This window comes from Diachasma alloeum, unplaced genomic scaffold, assembly GCF_001412515.2.
Source record: "Diachasma alloeum isolate Michigan unplaced genomic scaffold, Dall2.0 Dall_scaffold_00185, whole genome shotgun sequence".
NCBI classification, from domain to species: domain Eukaryota; kingdom Metazoa; phylum Arthropoda; class Insecta; order Hymenoptera; family Braconidae; genus Diachasma; species Diachasma alloeum.
This window is the reverse complement of record NW_021680351.1, coordinates 1,210,949-1,238,153: the sequence shown is the minus strand read 5'-3', so window position 1 is coordinate 1,238,153 and position 27,205 is coordinate 1,210,949. Positions and strand designations below refer to the sequence as shown.

At 38.6% G+C, this 27,205-nt stretch overlaps 4 protein-coding genes and 1 non-coding gene across 8 annotated transcripts in view; 3 read left to right on the top strand and 2 right to left on the bottom strand.

Moving 5' to 3' along the window:
- Positions 1-27,205, bottom strand: part of LOC107048097 (RNA polymerase II-associated protein 3) — a 96,660-nt gene that overhangs the window by 23,218 nt on the left and 46,237 nt on the right. The window lies entirely within an intron of this gene.
- LOC107048099 lies at positions 10,336-12,997 on the top strand. The gene is made up of 3 exons (XM_015271080.1): positions 10,336-10,545; positions 11,684-11,937; positions 12,221-12,997. Exons 1-3 carry the CDS (start codon positions 10,336-10,338, stop codon positions 12,750-12,752), a joined length of 996 nt encoding a protein of 331 aa, XP_015126566.1. The 3' UTR covers positions 12,753-12,997.
- LOC107048098 lies at positions 13,182-23,341 on the bottom strand. Of its 3 annotated transcripts, none has more exons than XM_029126773.1 (10): positions 23,277-23,341; positions 21,945-22,071; positions 19,878-20,150; positions 19,533-19,796; positions 18,111-18,280; positions 17,847-17,918; positions 17,247-17,533; positions 16,220-16,381; positions 15,824-16,119; positions 15,113-15,197 (listed from the first exon to the last, which is right to left on the bottom strand). In XM_029126773.1, the coding sequence occupies exons 2-9, from the start codon at positions 21,972-21,974 to the stop codon at positions 15,824-15,826; spliced, it is 1,554 nt and encodes a 517-aa protein (XP_028982606.1). In that variant the 5' UTR covers positions 21,975-22,071; positions 23,277-23,341; the 3' UTR covers positions 15,113-15,197. The 3 variants fall into 3 exon arrangements, with proteins under 3 accessions (XP_015126565.1, XP_028982606.1, XP_015126564.1); XM_015271078.2 differs by having other exon boundaries at positions 23,241-23,330; XM_015271079.1 differs by lacking the exons at positions 16,220-16,381; positions 17,247-17,533; positions 17,847-17,918; ... (3 more) ...; positions 21,945-22,071; positions 23,277-23,341 and adding an exon at positions 13,182-14,180 and having other exon boundaries at positions 14,719-15,197; positions 15,824-15,911.
- Positions 16,612-16,683, top strand: Trnae-cuc. Its single transcript has one exon. It is a non-coding gene; the product is annotated as a tRNA-Glu (tRNA).
- LOC107048095 (putative ferric-chelate reductase 1 homolog) overlaps positions 21,994-27,205 on the top strand; it is a 19,004-nt gene continuing 13,792 nt past the window's right edge. Inside the window, exons 1-2 of one of the 2 annotated variants that reach the window (XM_015271074.2) lie at positions 21,994-22,163; positions 26,607-26,747. In XM_015271074.2, coding sequence (XP_015126560.1) covers positions 26,738-26,747 — 10 coding nt within the window. In that variant the 5' untranslated portion in view covers positions 21,994-22,163; positions 26,607-26,737. Of the gene's footprint in view, positions 22,164-25,966; positions 26,041-26,606; positions 26,748-27,205 lie in introns of those variants that run through there. The other variant, XM_015271073.1, reaches the window with a different exon arrangement.

Here is a 27,205-nt window from a genome sequence, read left to right as displayed (position 1 = left end):
GTTTCATTTGAGGGTTCATTTGTTGTCTGTGATTATTAGACAGCCGAAACGAAAAACTACTATCCCTTGTTTCGCATTAAACAAAGATTTTTCGGGAGCAAAATACGTATGGGAGTATCGAATAACGAAGGAGTAGTGCTAGAAATGACATTTATTGCGTCTACAGAGAATCCAATTTTTTTAGACTAATAAATCTATTTTTGCGACAAAAAAAATCCCTTTTTGATAATTTTCAAAAAACTATTTTCTTGGCACAAGTGAGATTTGTTTGAGAACTTTGTCGTTTTTCTCTCAATGTAGTTTGATAATTTTTCTCATGAATTCTAACTTTGGTGACTGGAAGAAACTGATCTACCAAACGCCTTCTTCAATTTTTTTAAAAATAATAGTCTCTCTCGTTTGGCACTCAGAAACATAAATTATTTATGTTGGAATTCATGCCTGAATACAAAAATTAATTTCTTAGTTTAGTTAAACATTTTCTCTTTTCCACCCAAACACTCAGGGTGACATTTATGGCTTTTCTTAGAAAATAGAGACGTGAAGAAAAACAGTCCTCATGGTGAGTCACAAAGGAGAGGCTGAAGAAAATTGAAACAAGGGCCTTTTGTCAAATGGGTCCAGAGAGTGAAAACTCTCATGACTTTTAGTTAGTCGTCCTAGAGACTTCGTTGGAGAAAGATATACCTTCTGCGTGTGATCATTAAAGAGTTTTACTTTGAAGAATAAAACTAATGTGTTTTTATTGAGTATTCCTACACATAATCCAATAATTTATTACAAAAGTTTGAAATTGGCGATAATTTTTTTATTGGGCACTGAATTTTTATTTATATTTTCTGATTGCAAAATTCAACTTATGTTTATACTGCTTTAACGAGTGAAGTGATGGAGATGAAAAGTGATATTTTTATTGGTTCATCTCTGGATTCAATGAGAAATGTCGTAAATAGATAGAGAGATAGAGATATCATAATAAGCTCATTTGATCCCCACATCGTAGCTCAAGTGGCCACCAGTCGCGTGCCCCTTATTGTGACAGATCCGAGGGGCGCCACCGACCTTTTCAGGGGTGTCATCCCGGATCAGAAAGTATAGCGTCATTCAACGCGATCATTCGAGCGCAATTACCAGCCAATCTGCGTGGGATAGTCTGCCCAAGTGCAGTCAAGCACGTTCGTAATTTCCCACTCCAATAATTCTGCCATCCATCCACTTTCTTCAATTCAAGTTTTAAAAAAGTGAAGGACGAATGAAAATGTGAGATTATTGTCAAAAAATATGTTTTTCTCACTACACAGGAGAAAAACCAAATTTTTTCTAAATAATTTTTTTTAATTGAAGAAAATATATTGAATATTTTCGTCTCTTTTCTCTTTTTCTTCTCTTTGTATCTTTAAAAAAAAACTATTGGAAATGGGTGATTTTGAATAAAAATCAATCCGGTTGAGTTGAAACTTTTCTTTATTTAAAATTATATACGAGGAAGACACATCCACACGCTTTGAGCTCCTCAGATGGACTAACTAAAGAAACAAAGATCCCAGAGGTCTGAAACCCTGGCGACATAGACCCACAAAGGTTCATTCATTTACAGATGTTGAGACTGAAAAACCAAATGCCCAAACAGTCGTCCACGCTCTTCTCAGAATTTCAGATCAGAAAAATGTTCTCTTATAATAATATAAACACACTGTGAAATATAAAATCAATTTTTGTAATCATGAAATGTGAACTCCAACAAATCAATAGACGACTGGACTTGTTCACTCATCATTTCTAACATATATCCTGTAGAAAATAATTACTTCTGATTGCAGACAGATTATTATTTTCTTGATCCTCAATCACTCAACATTATTCTTCGATAAAAAAATTAAAAATTTTGGTAGCTCGGTCAGAAAAATCATGTTTTTCGATCCACCGACAAACATCGTCTATCCCTAATGCTTAATCTTGAAGACGATTGTCACAAATTCCCAGGAAGCGATTACCCATCTCGTGGGCGTGAGAGGATACCCCCAAAAGCACATGTTGTCACCCGATAAAAATACTGGACTCCTGCTCCACCCACTCCCAAAAATTTTGCGATAAGAAAATTGAAGCGACACATTTTCCCACCTGAACATAGGGTTGGAGGACTGAGATTTGACGATTAGCTGACACACTTCCCCCTTTTTATTATTATTATTTTTCTTTTCTTTCTTTGTTGTACATAATCTATGTACAGTAGAGGATGCGTATAAGATACCTCTCTATAAGATGCCTCGCGCTCCGAGCGCTCGAGGCCTACCCCCACTCTCGGCACATTTATCGCCTCCCGAGTGTTTATGTTCCGTGGGCTTCTTATAAGATACCTACGGCCCCGGTCATTTTTCAACGGGAAGAGAGTAGTCATAAGGATCAAACGGTGTTGAGGGTCAACCGGGAGGGACGAACGAAGTGATCATGAGGGTCTAATGACCTTAAGAGGGGTCACACCACTTTTTTCAAGTAATGGAAATATACATCGATTTTTTTTTCACATTTCCCATCGAAAAATCGTAATTTTTCGTCTGTGATTATTCTCGAGTCCACCAACAATCCCCCAACATCAGCTGCCATTATATCACGCGGGGTTATGTTTAGAGAGAAAAGGGAACGCGGCCGATACAAATTCAAAACATTAAACACATAAATTGATTAGTTATCGATATTCATTCAGTAAAAATGAAAATTTCATTGAATTCCGGCGCAACGAGCGAGGTATCTTATTTGAAACCCGCTGATCCCTATTTTTCTCCTCTCTACGGGCGCGCGTGGTGGGGGCACAGGGGTTCCCGGAATTCCACTCTCCTCCTGTCCCTGAGGTATCTTATACGAAGCCTCCACTGTAACCTCTCTGTATCATAAATTAGGAAGTGAAAATTAAAACTCTAAAATTAAGGTGTTTCGCCTTAGATCACCGGGAGGTGAGTCGGAGGGGGAGTCTTATTGTTCTCGAGCCCTGAAAAAATTAATCCCAAAACTACTTCCAGAAATAAAAAATCCATTCCCCGATAAGAAAAACTCCGCCTAATTTTCCTAACACTCCATCTAATAGAGTTCAAATAGAACCCTTTTCTGTTGACTCGGCTCTCCGCACAGTCTATAACACACCGAAATTCCCAGCGGTCTTTTGTCTCGGCGCGTGCGACCACTATTGGTGTCCCACTCGGGGGGTCGCCTTCAGGGGCTTAAAGTGCACATCGTAATATCAATCTATATTAATATCACATATCGGGTTCCATAACTGTATTTCGAATGAAATCCGGGAAGTGGTAATAAAATTGGGAAGAGAACGCGATGATGAAAAACGGGATGAAAAAAAATCGGTTCACAGGTTTGGGGTGCCCCCACGCCGAGGCCATCGCTCTTTTGAGGTTTTTTAGGGGGCAGTGGTTTCCCACATAACACGTGACAAGGAATTCAATGTTCGGATTAATAGTTTTTGGGATCAAACAGTCGACTCCGCTTTCAAAACAAATGAATGATATTGTTATTTATGGTATTTTTCTCCAAATGAATAACGTAATATTTTGTTTTTTAACATTTGCAATAGGGCGACAATCCATGAACAAGTCGCGCTTTGGTGCTAACAATCAATGGCGTTCCACCAATATATTATAATATATGTATAAAATGTAATATAAAATGTAATATAATATAAAATGTGCGATTAACAATCTGAATCAAAAACTCAGCCCCTCTCACTACCCCCCCAACACAAACCAGCGGGCGACCCTAACCTTTCCGCCAGCGTGCCCAAAAACAGTCGAAAAACCCCCCAAAATGTTCAATTTTCCCCCCAATTCATTACTCCCTCCGTAGATTACATTGAGAGGCACCCCCAAAACCACTTTTCCTCCTCTTATAAATAAATAATAAAACTTGTTTGCAAAACAGTGGATTATTTTTTCTGAGGTGTCAAAATTTTTTTTGATTTTTTCACATTTAAAGAAAAAAAAATCTGATTTTAATCTTTGATTACGATCAACATTCCATCAGTTTTCCATTGGGAAATGTTGATTTTCACATAAGACACTGGGTTAAATTTTTAAACAATTCTTCTTTGAAAAACCAAAACGATAATTAAATTGAAAAAAAAATTAGAATTCCGAAGCTAAACGAGTTTTCTGCAATTTTCTTGCTGTTTTTAATAATCTTTGCATTTACCGTAAGGGTAGAGCTACTTTAAAGAAGGTCTCAATGGCAGATAGTCACAGGGTGTCCAGCGAAAAGTTTCCTTGAAATTCACCGACTTTTTCCTGTTTTCCAGAAAATAATTATTTCTTACTACAATGTGTGATGAAATGAATTAGAAATGTGTTGACACAACCATGTCCGACAAACAAAGTAATGACAAATACATTTAGCTCCATTATTGACAAGACACAATCAAAGTGTGATTTCCTTCAATAACCATTAAGATGACATCAAAAAATCATTTGTATACCATTAGAGATTATACGCAAGTACACACAGAAAAAAATAAAAGTAAATTACTTTCAAGATGGCGTTTTTCCGCTTTTTGAAGTTGATGTTGAAGCGTAAATTACGATTACATAAATTTAATTTACAGTTTCGTCTCCGTAAATTCCGATGACTTTTTTCGTATTTTGCGTTTATTTATCCGTCGGATATCAATGACGGAGAAAAACAGTTGAACGAATGCATTTTTTTATATGTGCGTATAGTTATTGTTGCTAATAAATTGGCCATTTGCTTTCGAATGGGTTCTCTGTTTTTCAAATTCTTATTTCACCATTCTCTTCCTCTTATTTTTCATGTCATAGTACTATCATCAATTGGAGTGTCATCAACATTATGCGTATTACTTCGTTCTGTCGAATAATTCTACACTGAGAGAAAAACGACAAAGTCCTCGCTTCGCTCGATTACATCGCGGTTTTCGGACCCGACGACATAAAATAGCGTATATCACACGGCGATAAAAGCGTCATCTGGTGAATGTGATTATAATCCTCGCCTTCGGCTCAGAAAGTCACATTCGCTATAACATACTACATATAAGATACTACCACATAAGATACTATTGTCGCAAAAATAGATTTAGTAGTTGAAAAAAAATTGCATTCTCTGTAGACGCAAGAAATGTCATTTCTAGCACTACTCCTTCGTTATCCGATACTCCCATACGTATTTTGCTGCCGAAAAATCTTTGTTTTATGCGAAACAAGGGGTAGTAATTATTCGTTTCGGCTGTCTAATAATCACAGGCAACAAATGAACCCTTAAATGAAACAATAGTAATGATATGATAGCAATCTTGTAACTCAGGGATAAAGTATTTGTTGATAAATTTTCCTCTGTATAAGATATTTGCTGTCAAAAGCAGAACAATTATAAATACGCTTCAGAAAGCATTGAAGACAACAACTTAAACGTAATTGGCGTTTTGATTTTTCTGTATGAAGAACTGTCTGCTCAATGAAGAGGGGGAGCTAGCCGCGGTATATAAAGCCCGCCAATCCTCCAGATAGATCATCATCATCACAATGGAGTTCAAACGTATCCAAATCGTGACATGGTTCCTGGCGGTCTGCATGTTCGGTGAGTTACAGTACAATAATACCCATTACAATACAAGTGCGACACGCGGCTAATTGTGCACAGAAAAAAAATTCCAGAAAAATTACTGTGGTAGCACTTTAAAATAGGTCCACTTGGACGGACCTTACCGCACTTACTAGCACTTTACCGTGCTAGCACACTAATTTTTCTGCAATTATTTTCCCAGTGTGCCGAGAGTGCACGAGGCGAAGGCGAGTGCAGTAAACATACGATTCACAAACTGCTACTTATCGTCAGAATATCACATACTATTCCATGTAGAGGATAAAATCCAAACGTGTGACAAAACTTAGGGTGAGGCGGGGTGGGGGCGCAGCAAGGGTCCTAGACTAGAAAAATCGAAAAATAGTCATTTGCGAAATCGCACAATCCTATTTTCAATGCAAACAATTTTATTTGAACGTCAAGGAACTCTCTTCCACAACCAGAGAAGAAGACATGGAATATTTGAGAAATTTGCGAAAAACGGTTTAGAAACAAATGTTGATTTCTCAAAAGCGACTTGATCGATTGCGCTGAAATTGCACACAGAGTAAGTTCGCACTGATATCTATAATTTGACGAAATTTGGAATCATTTTAGTCCCTTAATTCTTCAATTTTCTACACGGAGAGATATATTCAACGAAAATTACGTCTTTTCCGTAATTCCAGAGCGAAATGTGGTTGTAGGAAATTTTACGGAACTGTCACGGATTTTTTTTAGAGCGTTCCGTAATTTTTATCTGAATCTCCTGTGAAACATTACGATACCGTCACTTCAATTTTCTGAGTCGACTCCGTAAACGGTGAGCGAATTATGAGTTCCGTAATTTTTAATGAAAAACAGTAAAAAAAATTGAAGCGATTGAAAAACAGTCGATTTCGGGACCAAACTTTGGCTCATGACTTCGAGCTTGAGATTGGAAAATAAAAAAAAAAATTCATTCAAGTTTCTTGTTATTTATAAACAGAGTATACAGTCGGAAATGGCAGTCGTCGGAAGAGACTCATCAAGGGCGTGGATGCAGAACCAGGGGAGTTTCCCTGGGCTGTGTCCTTGCAGATAAATAGCGAGCATTCCTGTGGAGGAACTATTCTCACTGAGTTTTACATCTTGACTGCAGCGCATTGCTTTCCTCTGAGGACCATGGAAAGCGACCTTCGGGACACCAGAATCATCACCGGCACCAACGATCAAGAATTTCGAAACGCATCCAATATATTCAAGGTTGAGATATCCATTGTGCACAATGGCATACCGGGAGACCCTCTCGACCATGATATTATGATTTTGAAGGTAAAAATTCAATCTGCATCCAAAAAGAAGCAATGATTCAAGTAGTCCAGAGCTTCATTTTAAGATATATTGTAGGGGAAGGCGGGGTAAAGTGAAACGGCCACCAATTTCATTGTTTAAGGGCAATGAGTCTTGAGGGTCAAACGGGAGAGACGCGCGAAGTGATCAGATGAGTCAAATTTTTTTAAAGTTCAAATGGGGTAACTGAGTGAGGGGTCATGAGGGTCAAACTGAAGAGAGTGGCGAAGTGATCACTCCACTTATCTCTCCCATTTGACACTTCATCATTTTTTTAAGTTATCTGAATATTTCCTCTACATTTGCCTCGCATTAAATTCAATTAATAGTTTTTTTGTGAGAATTCAAATTATTGAAATCAATGTGAAAAACCTCAAATTGTGTGAAAGCAATGATTAAACCTTGATAATTGTTAAGAACTTAGAGGAGGAAGGTATATGGTGAAACGTAGGGTGAAGTGGAATTGCACAAATTCCGTTCTTTAGGGGTCAAATAGTCTTGGGGATCAAATGAGAGAGAGAGAGACAGACGAAGCGATCAACTGCCCTCGTCTCTCCCATTTAGTCCTCAAGAAAATTTGACCCTCCAACCGTCTCTCCCGTTTGACCTTCAGGACTGTTTGACCCCAAAGAACATTCGACCCCTCATCATTTGGTTTTTTCAGTAACAGAGATGGAAAAAAAGTTACCTGAATTTAGCTCTACTTTTCTTTTTCGCTACTGTTTCTCTCTGTCTCGCAATCGATTATTTGAATGATTATTCACTTGTGTGATTGATATAACTGAATCTCTCAGGTGGACAGACCCATTCCCTTCAACCGCTTCCGACAACCAGCCAAACTACCAAGCGGACCTCCGCCCATCGAAACAAATGCCACCATTTCCGGCTGGGGTAGAGGCCGCTTAGATAATGGCACTTGGGAATTCCACAGATTTTTGCAAAAACTTCCGATGAGAACAATGAATGTCGACCAATACAGACCAATTTATGGTAATGACTTCGCCTCTAACAAGTTCTGCGCTGTAGGTAATGGCAAGAGGGGAACTTGCATGGTAAGTAATCAAATTTTCACAAGTATTGAAATTTCTCTGCTGCAATGTCATGTCCGATTTTAGGGTGATAGTGGTGCTGGTCTTATTTACAACGATACAGTTATCGGCATCGCTTCCGGTACTGGTGTGGATAACGATGTTCAATGCGGTACCGGATTACCAGATATCTTTACGGATGTTTATTATTATATTGAGTGGATCGCTACAGTATTAAATCATAAGTTTTAATGTTAATTGCAAATCTATTGTATTGCATCGTGAATAAATAAATCTCTCTATATTATAAGAATCGACTTCTGGTGATGAAAATTTGGCGCTGGAAATTGGAACTCCAAAATTAAAAGTCACGAGGGTCACAACAAGGGTGATGAGTGATGTCGAAATGTCAATGTCAACCACCTCTTATCATTTATATCAATTTCATAGGATTGAAATGTCTTTCAAAGGAGTATTCTTGTAATTCTTGAGTAACAAGAATAACTTGATTATTTGGCTCTAGGATTACGATATTGATCAAATGTAATTGAGGACCAGCCTCGGTCGGCATCATCAATATTACGTTTTATACAACATAGTACGCTTTACTGTTGAACATAGGAAAAATTACTATTGAGATTGACTTAGAAACCCTTTTACTATAATTTTTGGTAACCACTACCATACAAAAATAACCCCTACCATTCACTTTTCTCCGTGTAGAAAAATTCTCGAAAAATCAGGAAATATGAATAAAAATTCTCTGCCCAGTATGAAAATTATGATCAGCGTTAAACTTTTAAAATTAACAATTGCCGCAACGCAAACTTTCTCTCATTGTTCACTGCATTATTCCTATTTTGTTCTAATTCTAACGGATTTGAAAAAATCGTTGAAGCCCTGTCTCTTCACAGCCACCCCCAGACGCCAGCTCCATACGAGGGGATGCTGCACACAGACTCGGGGACAGTGGGAGTTGTCCAAACTCCACCCACGAAACCCGGCGCTCCGCCTTCCTATCGCGAAATTCGTCTACTCCGGGGGTCACACGGGAGAGGGTAATATCCTGGGACTTTCCAGCAGTGAAAATTCAACGTTCGTAATCGACAGTCAAACTCGCACCCAAAAGTCGCCGAAAATCCCCAATAAGTGCAATTAAATCAATCAACAACAGTGAAATTAAAAATCTATTGCAAATAAACAAAATAAAAAAAATATATATTTCTTGCAAATTTGGAACATTTCGCAACTATGGTAATGAAACTATTCCTCAATACTTTAAATCTATTTATCAATGTTTTTTATCATCATTACATCACGTCGAGATTCTATTGAAGAATTCCGCAGCTTTACTGCAAGCTTTTTTCATAAAAAATGCGCAGGAGAAATTTCTTTTACAAAAAAAATCACTGCAACATCATCTTTTCATACAAGTATTCCTAATGAAACATTTTTTACAGTAATTCCTCGATATGAATTTTCACAGTTTTTCCTCACAATTTTTGTCTCTCGAAAAAAATCAAGTTCTACACGGAGAAAAATATTCAATAAAAAATTACGTATATTTTCCGTAATTCCGGAGGGAAATGTGGTTGTAGGAAATTTTACGTAACTGCTACGGAATTTTTCCGGAGCGTTCCGTAATTTTTATCTGAATCTCCTGTGAAAAATTACGATACCGTCACTTAAATTTTCTGAGTCGATTCCGTAATCGGTGAGTGAATTGTGAGTTCCGTAATTTTTACTGAACATTTCTCTCCGTGTATTGACTTTTTCGATAAAATATTCAGCTTGGGAATTTGTCTTGCAATATTCTTCGCACATAATTTCTCTCGTTCATTTTCACATACGTAACTACTGAAAGATATCTCATTTGCTTAATTTCAGTAGCGAAGTGGTAAAACGGTTCAAGTCGACTGACCTCCCAGTTGAGTTTTTGAGGAATATTTCTGAATCCAAGGGAGATAGAGAAATTTTTGTAATAACTTTTTTGTAGAGCGAATTGAGAGCTACAAAAAAGGTTCAGATAAAAATTTTGCCATCTCCCATAGATTCCGAGATATTTATTTAAAACTGGTCAACAGCCAAAATTGACTTGTACCGTTTTACCACTTCGCTTCTGATTCGATTGAATTTTCACATTTTTGTCTCTAATCACATTAACTTGAATTTTATCTCCATTTATTTTTACTCAATGTAAACAAAGAGATGATATTGTTCCGTGGGCGTTGAATATCGCGCGCGTGAAGTTCACGGACAGATGGCAATTTAATTGGCCACTGATACCCACTTCCTCCCTCGATTAATCAATTAATTAATGAAGTCCTACGATAAACAGCTCTAGAAATGCGGAATAGGGTAACGAATGTATCTGGGAAATTGTTAATTTTTGCAGCCGATGCTGACGTACAATGGCAGCCACGGACTGGCGGATGAGGATAGATCTCCGGCTACGTCAGTTGTCTCCAACGATGGAGAGATGATCGAGGACTCGGGGGACTCTCCGGAGACACCCCGGGACACTGAGGAGGAGACCATGTTCTCGGACGAGTTTTACTCGCACGATACCGATGACGAGGACGATCAGAAGAGGATTAGGGAGTCGGGTGTTAGTGTGCCTCGAGCTATATTTTGTGTCAAGTGCGTTCACAGAGAAAAAAACAAGTTTTCATTCTCAGGAATATGTCACGATCTCCAGGAATTTATCCTCAATTATCGGGAATTGGTGATTGCGAAATTTAGTGAGTGAAAAACCTAGGAAATTCAGTGATTCTGTCACCAATTTTCAGTGACATCGTCACTTATTTTCAGAGTATACAGAAAAACGTAAATGTAAATTACGTTTCAGGTATATCCCAAGACAATGACTTGAGTTATTGCATTTTTATAAGTTTATTAACAAATGAAAAATTATTTGTTAATCAATTTTTTTAATCAAACAATCGATTTTACGAAATTTCTCTTTTTTAGAGTTTAATATCGCAGAAGATATGTACTATAAAATTTTACAAAAAAATCATCGTATTTGGAATTTATTAATGTACTACGGATTTGTTTTTTAAGAACATCGTAAGAACCGTTTTCTCGTAAGATGGAAAAATCGAGGTCGGGGGGAACCCTAAGTCCGCATTTCATTATTTATTATCTCTTATTATAAATAAATAAATCAATAATAATATTATTTATTTATTATTATCTCTTATCTCGTATTTCTTATCTTAAACTGTGTAGTACAGCGCTACTTAGAATTGTTTTTAACAGTAGGGGAATATTATAAACATATTTTCTAGGGATATACCTTAAGAATTTGTCTTTTACGCTTTTCAAAGTCTAAATTCCACTGAGAATCTCTGTAAATTAATTACGATGTTTTTTTGTAAATTCCACTGATAGGCTGATTAATTTATTCCAAACGAGATTCGTTAACTATTAACGAATAGTAGAGTTGAAGTTAATAGTTAACGAATAATTCACTTGAAAGGTGAAAATCGAGTCAAACAAGCCTTCTTAAATATGCATTTGTTAACTATTAACGAATGAACATTTGATGAGCCCGAATAGACCCTCATCTCCAACCGAATCCATTCGTTAACAACAACTAATCCTTTCTATCAGTGTACACACAAGTAAACCGTAAAATCCGTTTCTATTTAGATCGTAATTTGAGATGAAGAATTTTTTTTTCTCTGTGATCGTGAAAAATTTTCGGCTGAAATTTCCAACGAAAAATGCCAATTATTCTTCAGATCGATGGAATTTCCTCGGTGAACAATAATCTGGCGATCACAACGAGTTCCAGCAGTTCCACTTTCAGTACGTCAATCACATCGGGAAATGGTGAGGGGAGTGGTGATGGAGTTCGGAAGATGTTCACGAACAGCAGGGAACGTTGGAGGCAGCAGAATGTCAGCGGGGCTTTTGCAGAGTTGCGGAAGTTGGTGCCAACGCATCCGCCGGAGAAGAAATTGTCGAAGAATGAGATATTGAGAATGGCAATTAAGTAAGTCTACTAGCGCCATGTTGATGACTTTCCATTACGCCCTTTTTCCTGTCAGATTCGATATCCCTTTTTTCAATTAATTGTTTACAATCACTCTCATTGCAAAATGCAAGATGTTAAAGTTAAGATGTTAAATTTGCATATTACAATAGATGATTTGCCTAATTCCAAAGCAATTTTGTTGGCCCAAACAAGACTTGCTTGGCAACGTGTTTCTTTTTCTCTCAATGTATGATTTCGCATCTCCAAGATTTCGATGAATTCATGTAGGTAATTCCTCCAGGTACATAAGACTCCTAACAAACGTCCTGGAATGGCAGAAGGCCCAGGACTGCGCTAACATCCGGATAAAGTGTGAGCCCCTGCACTTCATCTCCTACTCCACCTCGAGCCACAAAACCCAAAACCACAAAGAGGGAAAAGTCGACGTGAACCGAAGCAACAACCGGTCAAACTTCTCCCGCCACAAGTACCAGATCTCCCCCCAAATTCCTTGCGACAAAAACGGAAACGATTTGTTGATCATTGCTCCCGTGATCAAACAGAACAGTCTCACCATGAGCCTCCAAAATTCACGCTCTTCCCTGAACAACTCGGCTAATACCATAAAGTCCAATGGAAGACTCATCTCGAACGGATCTGCGACGATCAACGAGATCAATCGAGGTAATTCTTGCTTTCACCACGAGAAGAGAACCAACAAATTCGAAAAGGAAGACGAAGAGATCAGTTCAAACGGTCGAACCGCTCGATCTCCGGTGAAAAAGCGGATCAAGATAACTCCTTTCGAGCCGTCCAAGAACCTCAATAACTAGTAAAATTTACCATTGACCGCTCAATATTAATTAATTCTAATTATCCTTAAAAATTGACGAATTGTAAATTGACTTCAAGATGAATCTGACGGAGATGACAAGATTCTCGTGACGCTAGCATCCTGTAAAGCTCTAAAAGATCTCGATCACGATGAAGATATCTCCATTAGATTCCAAGATGTATCTAAAAAAGGATTCAATTAACAGTTGTACCCCTCAAGATCCTGTTGACTTAATCCATTAAATCGTAATCACGCCAGAAGAAGAGTCTTTCACAGAAACTTTCTTGAGGAAGAGATCATCTAATATCTTAACGGCACTCCTTTCTTCTTCCATTCCTTTTCTTCCTGATAATATAACATCAAACTCCACACAAGTAACTTACCAAAACATCTCATTAACATCCACAAACATTTATTTCCTCCCACATCCCTTACATAACTTTATGACATCGACATCAACATCAACCCTCCTTTAATCTCCTATCTTCACGTCAAATAAACCTTGTACCTAGTGCTCTTCCGCTTCTGCCTGAGATAACTAAACTTGGAAGGAACACAATCCCCGAGAGCATCCTCAACCGGGGGCACAGGGGTGGAAGGTCGCCCCTCAGCCCCATAACTGAGGGACCTCGCAGGTGCCTCAATCCGTTTACTAGAAGACTTATACTCAACACTGGAATGCTTAACGATGCCTCCACTGCCCCGTCTCCTCTCCTTCACCTGACGATCCCCAACGTTGGCGGAAGTGTCCGTGGACTCGGTCTCATGTCCCTCGTTATCATCAACGTCCAGCTTACTCGGCCAACTTTCTCGTTGGGAGCCCTGAGGCTCTCCATAATCCTCGCTGAACGCCTTCCTCTCGTACTTGGCTGTCTTATCCCTTCCAACGCCCAAGTCTTCACTGAATCTCAACTTCTCGTTGAACTTCTTCAGAAAACTCGATTTGAGGTTTGAGAATCTGGGATTTCTTCGAGGATTCCTGTCGTTCCGCTCGTTGAACTCCAAGTCCTGACTTCCCCTGCGTCCGTCGAGGTATTTGGGACTGGTGGGACTTGTTGATTCATCCTCGTCGTCACTGCTGCTCTTGCTCTTGCTCCAGCGATGACCCCTGGAGGATGTGGAACTTCGTTTTCTGTCGAACCTAAATTTGTACAGATCGTGAAGTCTCTGAGTGATGATAGCCGGTCCTTTCGAGCTTTCGTTCTTCTCGAGGACTTTCGTATCGGCATTGATGTTTGGAGATATTTGACCGGAGGAATCGTCAGCTGTTGCCGAGACAACCGATTCCTGTTTCTTGGGGTATTTGCGGAGTTCTCTGTCGTAGTAGGAGGAGAACTTCATCAAGGAGGACTTTCGGTCGAGGCTGGAGCGTGAGGAGGCGGGAGACGGGTGTTTTGCGAAGGTAATCCATTTGCTTGCTGCGTACCTGTGGAGATGATGATTATTTGGCTGATGGTTTCAAGCAAGTGTCAGCGTAATTGCTAATTCCTATTCGCGAATCACAACGTAGATGTGGGAGCCATCAAGTGGTCTCTCCACTAACTGCTCTTGGGCGGCAACCAATGAGATCAAAGAGAATCCAGTGATCTCATTGGCTGAGCTCCATCATTGGTTCCCTCCGAGGGATCTCATTGGTTGCCGCCCAAGAGTATTTAGTTTAGAGACCACTTGGTGGCTCCCCCATCTACGTTGCGATCGCAAATTGTACTGCACATCCTTTACTAGTTTGATATTGATCTGCCTTCAAAATGTATCTCACATCTCTAGGGAAGGCGGGATGCATTTCCTCTAGAAAGTGTTCAACAATTATTTGTTGAGATCTGGACCTCAATTAGGTTAAACTGCCCCGAGCAGTAAAGTTTATGATTGGGTGGGGATACTGGAAGTGGATACGAATGCTTCCGTTCGAAAGAAAGATGAGAATTCTACGTATACGTGAGACAATTTGACAGTAAAATTTATACCTAGCCCCCTGAAACTCCATGTCCAACGACTTCTGTGAATGCTGAGGTCTGTCCCCTATCCTAGGCAGTGGAACCCAGCGAAATGAGAGAGTTCCACCGTCAGGACTCACTTGGACATCGTTGTTACTGCTGGTGACGTCGCTGTCCGATTGCATGGATTCCCTCCAGGGGTCGCCACCTCTGGAGGTCTCAGGGTCATCTCGACTGCCCGAAGACTTGCGGAGGATCAGTTTCTCGTGGCTCTCGGTTATCTCCAGGGAATCCCGGGAGTCCGGGGATTTGTCGTAGAAGTTGGGGGACTTGGGGAGGTTCAGCCAGCGGGTGGCGTAGAGGCGGGTGGTTTCGCTACCCTCGGTATTTCGACGCTCCTCTATTCTCTCGGCGTATTTACGGAGGCGGTCTACATCGGCGGAACGACTGCGGGTGCTGCGAGGGGAGCGAGAGAAGCGACGCTCTGTGCCCATCGGGCTCATCCTTTCCTAGTGGAGGTAATAAGGGGTTTGTGACTCTAGGAAGAAACTTCGTAGGATTTTTTCATGTGCAAACATATTATCGAACGCCTGAACACGGAGTAGTCCTCTTTTAAAAAAAGAATAACGTTTTTTGTCAGCAATCTAGTCCGCCATGCTTGACTTAGAATTATTTCCATCCTAAACTTAAAAAAATATATATATTAGCCATCTATGGTGATGACTTAGCTCAACATGAGACTCCTATATTTTATTCGCCCGCCATTTCCCTAGTTCCGTAGAAATCATAGACTAAATTTTGTAACCACCTAGAGGGCAAACTGCGCAACTCAATTGCCAACTCTTGCCGGGGCGCACGCAAGATGTCGCCAATCGGGTGATTCCTGATAGTGATTGAGAAGAATACAAGGAGTAAGGAATTAATAGGAAGAAGGGGCAAGTGCAGGTTCAACGCATAACGAGATCGAACCAAATAAATACTGTTCTAGAGATCATGAAAAAATTCTTCTTGAAATCAACTTTCTGATTACTATTGCATCTTCCTGCAACGAATATTTACCCACAAATTTCGAGGACGTAAAAAAATGCTCTCGTTTTGTTTTTTATTTCGAGTCCTGGGTAATGATTGTCATTACCTAAGCAAAATGCAGTCGTGCATACTCCGATATGTGAAGGAGTCCATGTTCCGGTGAAGCAACATGAAGACTCGATGCACATGCCCGGGGATTAATTCTCGTATTATGCAGCTCTGCTATTTGGGTGCTGCAAGTAGCAGCAGGATCTCCACTTGCCTCCAAATAACCACTCCAGAATTCATTGCCGGGATAGGCATTTCCGTCCCATGCGTAAGTGACCACTAATAGTTTATTAGCATCAGTCGCTCTGAAGAGCTTGCTGTGGGGCTCCCTCAAGGCGAAGTGAATTTTTATGTCTGCAAAGGAGCGCACAGTTCTCATGAAGGTGAACAAACATTCAAGTCTGATGAGATTCTGCTAGTGATGAAGCAAGAAAATTGGGAATGGATTAATTACCCCCTAGATAATCTCCATTTCCTGCACCACCGCATTTATCTTTCCTGAAGTAGGCGAACATTATGTCTGAGACGTACTTTAACTTTCGATTCATTTTCTTTAATGCTATCTCGAAGGTCTTTAAGAAATACGATTCTTGATCCTCTATCAGTCTCCAAACCCCTGGAATGGAGCAAATTTCATACGTTTACTGTGGGTCAAATTCCCATAATTGTTTATGAAAATAATAATATATTTGCTTAACAGATAGTGCCTGCTCTTCGGAAACTAATAAACAAGAATTTTCCTGAAGACAGTTTTTCTTTCTTCTCAAGTCATAATATAATGAGGTGATGTTTCTCAAAATACATTCCTAAGCTCTTAGTGCCCACATAGTCAGTCTCATTACAACATCCGATATAGTCTAGTGGCTATGATTCCCGGCTCTCACCCGGGCGGCCCGGGTTCGATTCCCGGTATCGGAAATACTTTTTTTTCACCTTTCGTACCTAAAGGAAATTATCAAAATGACCTCGAAAACCGAAAGTGAAAATTTTATGATGTGATGTCTCCATGCTTCACGTCCCCTCGGAGCTTTCCCTTACGTTTATGTGACTTCGTAATACGGCACGAGGGAACATACTCATTTTTTTATCTTGTTCATTTCGAATATAGAAACTCAATCTCAGAAATAATTTTTTTAACTGTCCATTTCGTTTTTTTTTAAACCAAAAATCACTGATTGAAAAGTGCACTTTTTAGAGGCCTCGAGCGAATTATGTCACCGCAGTCATTCTGTCTCACTCGCACTCTCGGCACAAGACGACGGCCGTCTCTCTCGCACATTCAAGGCAAGTTACGTGAATTTAGAGGAATTTCAGGGCCGATTTTTTTTTTCTAATTCATTGCCCAGTCCTAAATTTTTTTTCTCCACGTTATTGAATGCAATTTCATTATATTGAAATGGTTTTTGCATTATTTATCTCAGGATTGATTGATTGATTGAAGATCACAGAAGCATTATTAGCTTGAGAACAATTAATTTTACCCAATCCAAATCCAACCACATGTAAAAACGCCGTTGTGTTCTGCTTCTCCGCTCTCGTGTTAGCCTCCAGTAGTAGAATCTCGACCGACAATAGTGTTCGTTTCATGTAGTTTTCAATATCAAAGAACATGTGAGGATGAAGTGCCATGTATCTCTTGTTATCCCTCGACTTTACGCGTCTCACAGCCTCCTCGTAGGTCGGATGGTAATCCTCACCGTAGAAGCGCGACCAGATCACGCGCAATCCTCGGATTTGGTCTATCGTACCTTCTCCGGCGGGGCCATACCTTCATTATCATGAATCGGGCAATTAGAGAGGCCATTAAACATTTTAGTGAAATGGTAAAATATCAGATGAGCGAGTGTTTCAGTTCAGTAACGAAGTGGTAAAACAATTTAAGTCGAGTTTTTGAGAAATATTTCCGAATCTAAGGGAGATAGCGAAATTTTCGTAACCACATTTGTTGTAGCTCTTAATAGGGTCTACAAAAAAGGTTATAATGAAAATTTTGCCATCTCCCTTAGATTCCGAGATAATCATTGAAAACTGGTCAACAGTTAAAATTGACTTATACTCATAATAAAAAATGGCAAATATACCCATTATCGAGATTATTTTGGTGGGGAGTTATCACCATGTCCTCGTACTCCATCACTTGAGCCCTTTCAAACCTGAGTAAACGAATAAATAATCAATGTCATTTCCCTCAGCGATTAAAAAATTAATTATTTGGAGAGGGGAAAAGTGTAAATGAGGAATTGTTTTTTTAGTTGACAGCTCTGAAGTTAAATACAGAGGCAACCTTTAATTATTTATAATCTGAGGACTTTCTTATGCATTCCGTCCATATTTATACACATCACCTTGAGCCGATTACTCCCACAATGACACCACGTGGCTGGTAGCTATCTGGATCATTGCTGACGACTCCTCGATTATCTCTAGCCCCGTCGTTTATGAATTCCGAGTGTGAGGAGACGATCATCAGCGCTGAGAGCTTGATCTCGTCGTAGGATAAACAATGCTCCAATACCTGGTGACGCAATTAATGGTGTGACAGTAATCCTGCATTCACGGAGATAATTATTTGGTGAATTTAACCAAATAATTGGTGAAATTTAACAGCTAGTCAATTAAAATTGAGAAAAGACTTTTCAATTTCATTCAATCAATTTTCATTTTTCAATTTCATTCGATCAATGTCACCCCTAAAAGATATTTTCGCAGTAATCTACAATTCCTTGTTAAATTTGATCCATCAAATAAATCGACGTTTATTGAAAATATAACAAATTGTTGTTGAATGAAATTGAAAAATCTTTTTCGGAATTTTAATTAAATACAGTAGAGGCTTCGTATGAGGAACCTCTCTATAAGATACCTCGCGCTCCGAGCGTTCGAGGCCTACCCCCACTCTCGGAACTTTTATCGCCTCCCGAATGTTTGTTCCGTGGGCTTCTTATAAGATACCTATGGCCCCGGTGATTTTTCAACGGGAAGAGAGTAGTTATAAGGATCAAACGGGAGGGACGAACGAAGTGATCATGAGGGTCTAATGACCTTAAGGGGGGGTCACACCACTTTTTTCAAGTAATGGAAATATATATCGATTTTTTTTTCGCTTTTCCCATCGAAAAATCGTAATTTTTCGTCTGTGATTATTCTCGAGTCCACCAACAATCCCCCAAGATCAGCTGCCCTTCTATCACGCGGGGTTATGTTTAGAGAGAAAAGGGAACGCGGCCGATACAAATTCAAAACATTAAACACATAAATTCTGTAGCGAAGCGGTAAACCGGTTTAAGTCGATCTAGACCATTGGTCAGTTTTTAACGAATATCTCGGAATCTAAGGAAGATAGCTATGTTTGTGTAATAACCTTTTTTGTAGCTCTTAATTCGCTCTACAAAAAAGGTTATAATGACAATTTCGCTATTTCTCTTAGATTCGGAGATATTCCTCGAAAACTCAGCGAAGAGCTAAGTCGACTTGACCCGGTTTACCGCTTCGCTACTGAATTGATTAGTTATCGATATTCATTCAGTAAAAATGAAAATTTCATTGAATTCGGGCGCAACGAGCGAGGTATCTCATTTGAAACCCGCTGATCCCTATTTTTCTCCCCTCTATGGGCGCGCGTAGTGGGGGCACAGGGGTTCCCGGAATTCCACTCTCCTCCTGTCCCTGAGGTATCTTATACGAAGCCTCTACTGTAGGCGGTGAAATTCACCAAATAATTTTCTCTGCATTGGACAACTATCGAAAGCATCTTATCTGAGTTGTACCAGAGGCTCTTTCTCTTGACTAGTCCCCACAGCCTCCCAGCCGCCGTGTCCACTCAAGTTGTCAATCAATCTCCATCGATCCTCACCACCGTAGAACTCCACCGCTCGTTTTTCCAACAGCCTTTGGATGAACTTCATCAAAGTCATGTTCCTGTAGAGAGTCCTCTCCACGTGGCTCCCATGATCGCGCTTGTGCTTCAACCAGCCCGCCATCAGTGGTAGCATCGCCTCGTGAATTATTGGATATGCTGAATTTGCGTTGAACTGACAACAACAACAATTTTATCTCCAAGAGTTTACAATCAACAGAGAAATATCTAATCATTGAGGAGAGGATTTTGTCACCTCCAGAATGTCTTCACTGATTCCTCTAGCCCTCAATGCGGCGCACTGCACCGACTTGATGGGGAATTGGATGGGGAAGCCGTCACTCTTTTTTATAATTGTCAAAATATTGACGGGAGGGGGGACGGGAACCCCCATGCAGTCGCCAATCAACTCCTTTGTCTCTTCGTCGAAGGGAACGCCGTTGGGCGAGCCGAGGGTGTTCTCCCAGGATATTTCCGGTGGCTCCATGGGTATCGGCACCTTCTGATCTCCACTTCGGAAATTCCGTCGCTGAAGAAGACATAATTGCCACACGTGAGCATCAATGAATAGAATTAACGAATGCCCCGAGACTCATAATTTCCTGTATCATTTTGTCGAATAACTTTCTTATGAAATCTAGAAAAATTCTGGAACTTATACAAGATGGAACTTATGCAAGATTTTATCTATCACCCACTAGTTTTTTTTTCAATACTTCATCATTTTCTTGGGATCGAGTTGTGAAAATTTTTATTATTGAGAATGCGATAACCTGGGCATTACTATTTTTTTCATTATTTCATTACTGGATTATATTTTGTTATTTTTTATTTGAGGCCAAGATCTTGAAAAAATACGAAAAAATTCCCATTGCAGCTGCTTACTCAGATATTTCTCCCATGACTCTTTCAATTTTTTTAAAATGATTTTTTTTACCTGCGAAATACTTTAAAAAATTGAACAAAAGAACTTGATAAATTTGGGCCGAGCAATTTATACCGAAAAAAATGGAATTCTATTGATTTTTTCTATACAATATTTTCCCCTGAACATTCCTGATTTTTTTAATCTGTCAAGAACTAATAGAAAGTTCAATGAAAATTCAACAGAATTTCCTAGCGAATCAAAACCCGAAACAAATAAGAAGGGAGATTTGAAAAATTGAATGGCTAAGGACGAGTAAGTAATAATCCACAGCATCTGATGTCACTCAAGGAGAAACGATCATCTATTTATGGAGATTGGATTGATTACAGTGAGCTGGGTCAGCCCTTTGACTCGCCAGCATGAAATCCGTTAAGTGGCGGAAAATGTGGGCACTCAGCCACGAGAATTATCAGCACAATTGTACCATATTGTACGCAAATATCTTCACCTTATTGGTATTGGTTATTTCGTGACCTTGGGAGGGATCAATGGAAATTGCAGCGGATGGAATTGGAAATTCATCAAAAAATTTTATTCACACACGGAGAAAAAAGCTGGAGAAAAATTACCGAACAACTTAAGTAATCGTGGAGTTTTCCACCGTAATTTGTGCCAAAACTAAAATTTACCCTGAATTCCATAAAAAATTATCCCAGGTGTAACGAAATTTGTCAAATCTATTCGGAATTTCGGGAGTCTCACCAATTACAATAAGTTTTAATTCTTCGGTTCTCCGATTTCTAAACGAATTTTGAATTTCGCAACGGGATAAATATTTCTCTTCAATATTTCATTATTATTAATCAATAATAATTCAGTAATAATAATAATTTCATTATAATTAATTAAAATTTTGTTCCGATGCTCTCTTTGAATTTACGAGAGCCAGCAGACGGCTTTCAATAAACAATAAACAGGTATTTTTTCATTGAATTGAGTTCAAGTCAATTTTAACTATTGATCAGTTTTCAATGAATATTTCAGAATTTAAGGTAGATAGCGGAATTTTTTAGTCTTGGCCTTTTTTGTACGACGAATTGAAAGCTGCAAAAAAGATCTTCAAGGAAATTGGGCATCTGCGTCAGATTCGGAGATATTTCATGAAAAAAAATTGAAAATAAAAATAATAAAAATAATTTGTTCATAATTACTTGAAACGAAATAGTTTTTATTCTACTTGAAATCATCAGGTTGACTTATCAGTAATCGCAAATATATGGAATTTTCACGTTTGAATTTTAAACAATCTCCCGAACTCATAAAAATGCCAAAAAAACCACTGAAATGGACAATAAAATTTTCATTCGTGTCACTTATCACTGGTTTGCCTTGGCATTTTTACTCTCGATTATTGACGCAAAAGTCGTCTTATCTACAATAGCAGTAGCGACTTACCCGGCGAATGCAACAGGCGAACAGTGACATTTTCCTCGGGAATGCGAGGATAAATCGGTGGAAAACAATCGCCACTTCCTCCCGCCGCGGATTAGACTCTCTACCTTGTTATCAGTTTGAGGAGGAACTGCGGGTAATTGGAGGATAAATTAACGAACGAATAATTCAGTGGCGGAGGAAAACGCAATGGAAGAGGAGAGAACAAGGCGAATTGCACTGGTAAAAATTTGAATTCAGTTTAAAATCAATTGTTCGTGGAATTTTGAGAATTCAAAGGGTTTTAGGTCTTCATACTCAGCAATTACCGATATTTTAATACGTCTTTAAGACATTTTGGGGAATGAATTTTAAATTCAGAGGAGGGAAACATCTGAATCGAGCGAAAATATTTCTCTGATTTTTTAAATTCATTTCACTAATTTTTTTAATGATACGAAATGATTAATTAATTAACTTCTGGTATTGAAGTCTTCATTCCCGTCAAGGAAATCATTGTTTATATTGAGAAAGTTGGGTATTCGAGCCAGATGAAACCGCAAATAACAATTAAATTCAAGTTTGAGTAATTGTGAAGAAAAAACATTCATTCGATTGAAACGAATGTTGAATGAACATTCAAAAGATTAAAAATTCTGAAAAACAAATGCTAAAATTTTCATAATTTCAAATGTTTTTCATCATCGCAAGGATTAAAGAATAGAATTCAATTGAATTGAATTTTTTTTACCAAGGAATTATTTTCTGGGGCGAAAATTTTGTTTTTAGGAGCGCATTTCTCCGGGCCAGTAATTCCCAGGCGGTCCATGTCCCTCTCCAAATATTACAATCATGTGGAATCGTGAGATAATTAGGCTACACATGACCTTGACTAAACCCTTCATTATTTTTCAATTTTTTCCAATTTGAAATTCTCCTGCGTAAAATAATTTGGAATAATTCTAAATGTTCATAATTGTCAATGGAGTTCACTCAAGGTCAGCTGTAGCATAATCATAATATTAAAATAAATATAAATATATATTAAAATATAATCGTAATATTTAGAGCTCCTAAAAAAGTAAATTCTTCTCCCAAGAAAATGATTCCCTGGTCAAACTAATTTTTTTCTGCGTACGGATAGAGTCTAAAAATGTAATTTTTTGACTTTTTGGATCATAACGAATTGATGAACCAAAAACTTGAACTTTAACGATTAAAAAGCTTCCACTCGGAAGCAAGAATCGTTTTCAAAAAACCATTTGATAATATATTATTATTAACTGATAATAAATTAGCTAATTAAATTTGATTCATTACATTTTCACCACTTCACAATATAATAAAAAACTGAACTTTAAATTCCACGAGTTGAATCGGACTCTCGTGTCTCCTCCGTTAGTGCTGATGCGGCCGATCACATTGCGAAGTAAACAGAAACCGAGGGAAATATAAAATCAGATTTATGTAACGCATGCGTCCGCTAAAAATGCGCATTTGCAATCAATTAACGGTTTAACATCAATCGAATGGGGAGAGAAAAGCTCCGAGGAGTTTTCTCTCATTTTCACGAGAATGAGGCTGACAACAATCGCCTACAGAGGAGTTTGCAGTATCGCGCGTTGGGAGGGAAGTTTTCAGGGGATCTCGCAGTGATCAATAGCGGGGAGGGGTCATCAACAGATGGTAAAGTAATATTCTTCATAATCTCGTCATTAAATACAAACATGACAAATATGAGAAAGGATTTCTCGAAAACCAGACGAGCCGACTCATCCCAGTTGAGTTTTTGAGGAATATTTCCGAATCTAAGGAGGATAGCGAAATTTTCGTGATTACATTTGTTGTAGTTCTCAACGGGGTCTACAAAAAAGGTCATAATAAAATTTTTTCTATCTCCCTTAGATTCCGAGATATTCATTAAAAACTGGTCAATAGTCAAAATCGACTTATACCGTTGTACCACTTCGCTACAGAATTGCATTCAATTCCTCACGGAGCGAAATGTTCAGTAAAATTCAAGTGACGGTATTGTAATTTTTCACCGGAGATTCAGGTAAAAATTACGGAACGCTCTGGAAAAATTCCGTGATCTCAGGTAAAAATTACCTGACAGTTTCGTAAAATTTCCTGCAACCACATTTCGTAATTTTTATTGAATATTTCTCTTCGTGAACTGAGGAAATTCCTGTCAGGCTAAAATCTTCATTAACACGTGAAATACAATCAATGTTCCCCCCATCGAATTTATCGATCTGAAAATACGTAAAACACTTCAGGTAATAAAGAAAATACCGCAACGATTGACATCATTTCTCCCACAGCAAAAACAATGGGCAGACCCACATTATCCTCCTCTCTCCCCGAATCGATCGCAAATCGATGCAAAAGTGTTACATGAGTTTATGTGGCACGCGAGCCGCGAAAGTAGATTTACAATCAACGATTTTCTTCGCCATTCGTCAATTCCTCTATTTTAAAACCGAAACGTCAATGAATAAACAAGTATTCACCCATGAATTTTCTTTTGCGATAAATTCGCAAGCGTTTTATGAACATCAGAAATTAATCACAAATTAATTCTAAACAATTTTATCTATATATTTTTAGTTACTTATTTTGTTGTTCATCTAATGTTCAACAAAAACAACGAAAAGTGACACTTGTGAATAAATATGTCTGACAACAATGATAATTATCCTTATAACTAGCAATTATCATTATTATATGATGTACTGTAACAACAAAAAGCAGAAAAATTGAAAACAACTCAAGTTCTGGAATTTTGCTCACATTTTAAAATTCCCAATTAAGAAAAATTAGTAATCAAATTAACTTACCTGCTGACTCATCATAAATTATTCAAAAAAATACCTGAACACAACATAACGGACAACTTCCACCACCAAACCCACCTCTCGTGCCCCCCGCCCCACCGGAATTCCCATATTCAAGAGAAAAAATCAGTAGCGAAGTGTTAGGACACACGAGAGCCCAAAACGATCCGTCGCATCTCATTAAAAATCAAATTATCTCGATAGTGAGTAGTTCTCGGAGAAAATGCCCAAGAACATTTTTGTAGGGAATTTCTTCAGCTACGAAACATATCTTCTGACATTTTTTTCTAAAATCACTCCTTTCCGTGATAAATTGAAAATTGTAAATCAAAAACTTTTCTCCATTCCGCGATTCTATCATTTTCCACTCTTTAATTACAGAATTATCTCGGTGACGACTCGTTCCAGAGGAAAATGTTACTCAACATTTTTTGTGGAGAACTTTCTTAGCTAAAAAAAAGTTTTCTGACATTTTCTTTTAAAATCACTCGCTTCCGAGCTAAATCCGAAAATCTGCAAATTCTTCTCTATTTCACGGTTTAATTACACTTTATCTAATTGCCGAATTGCTTCGGTAACGAGTGGTTCCGGAAAAGAATGTTATAAACCCTTTTTCACAGCTGAAGAAATTCTCCACCAAAAAACCCTCAGACACTTCCGCCTAAAACCGCTTATAACGCAGACTTGAAGAATTAATATCAAATACAGTGAAGAACACGGCAAAACGGGTCTTTTTAATCAGTCATAACTCGAGAACCGCAGAGTGAAATTCCTCGACTTTTTTTTCAATCTCAAGATATTTTTATAAGCTTCAAAATGAGACGTGACGCATCCAAATCACATCGTTCAGTTAGAAGATATTCACGATTGAACGCGATCAGTTCTATCCAACTCAGTTTCAAATGTCCAGGATTAAATCTCAGATTCGCTTCTTCAAATCCGCATTTATCTCAATAATTATCGGATTTAGGAGAAAATGTGTCAGAACATTTTTTATGGAAAATTTCATCAGCTACAAAAAAGGTCATGACACTTGTCCCTCTAAACCCGATAATTACCGAGATAATCACCGAAATCGGTAACCACGTCAGACTCACGTGAATCGCTTTTTCAAATTAATAACAACCCGGGTCCCATTATCGATGTCTCCACCCCTGCGATGGCCTCACGGGCGAAGCAGGCACGCAGCGAGGGCCTTTCAACTTGTCGGTTTCACAGTAGCACCGCAGGCCGCATAGTCTTCGTCAAGGTGTGGTTCCCTCGGCTCCAACACAAGACAAGACGTAAGACCTCTTTAATAACAAAATTCTGGTTTTCTCCAATTTCCCTCAAATTGTCTCATCAACTGTGTAATTACCAGGACATTGTGTACTCAACTCATAAAAGTGTTGAATAAACGGTTTTACCCCGCAACCAAAGTCCCGGACTAAATCACACCCAATTAATTAATATTTTAAAAAAAAATGCAAATAAACGAAAAAGTGAAAAACACGAAAAGTTATTTTAGTTTTTGCTGTATATCTCGGAATCTAAGAGAAACAGCGAAATCGTCCATTGGACCTTTTTTGTAGCCCTTAAAATTCCCCACAAAAAAGGTCATTACGACTATTCCGCTATTTCTGATAGAATTTCCAGATATTTGCGAAAAACTGAAGCCATTTTAAGAACGAGGGAAATTGTCTTGTCACAACTTCGTGATGATGAATAATGGGAGTGTGGGATGACTCTTAGCTCATCTCGCGGTGATTTCAATGCATGCCGACTGCATTATCGACTGGACCCCCAAGTGTGTGATCACGATGTTATTTAAAAATGAAAGATAAGTTTTTTCGTTTTATTTTAATTCTAGAACTCGGAATTTTATGGATTTACGATTGAGCTCTGCTGACAGTTGTTGGCATATGCTCGGTGGACGCTAGGTTCTCCGACACTCAAGTACATACGCAAGAAATCTGCTGAGACGATCGCTATCACCTTGAGATGAATCGACGTAAGTTTTTTCATCATTTTTTAATGCTTCGGGATCAGGAAATTGGGTTTAATTCCATTAAATGTATCTCGTGAGGATTCACTTTTTTTTCGCGGGATTGAAGCCTGTGTTTTTGATTGCACAATCCGGTGGGAGACGTTTGGATTCTTCGGGGAAAGGCGTGAGAGTTCAATGCACTCGGAATTATTTTATTCGCGTGCGCGGGGAAATTAAGAGTTGAGGAGAATTGTTGGATTTGCGGAGGTTTTCGGGGGGAAATTAATTACTTTGGCAAATTTTTCGGGACATTTCCTGGTGATATCGATTGTTTGGGAAATATTTTGCATCGAAATGCAGAATCGCAATTTTTAAATTTTTTTTTAATGAGAATGAGGCAATTGTTCTTCTGAACGTTCGATTTTATTTTATGGCCGTGACTATTCGCACCATTCCGTGAATCACTCCCGTACACTCCATAC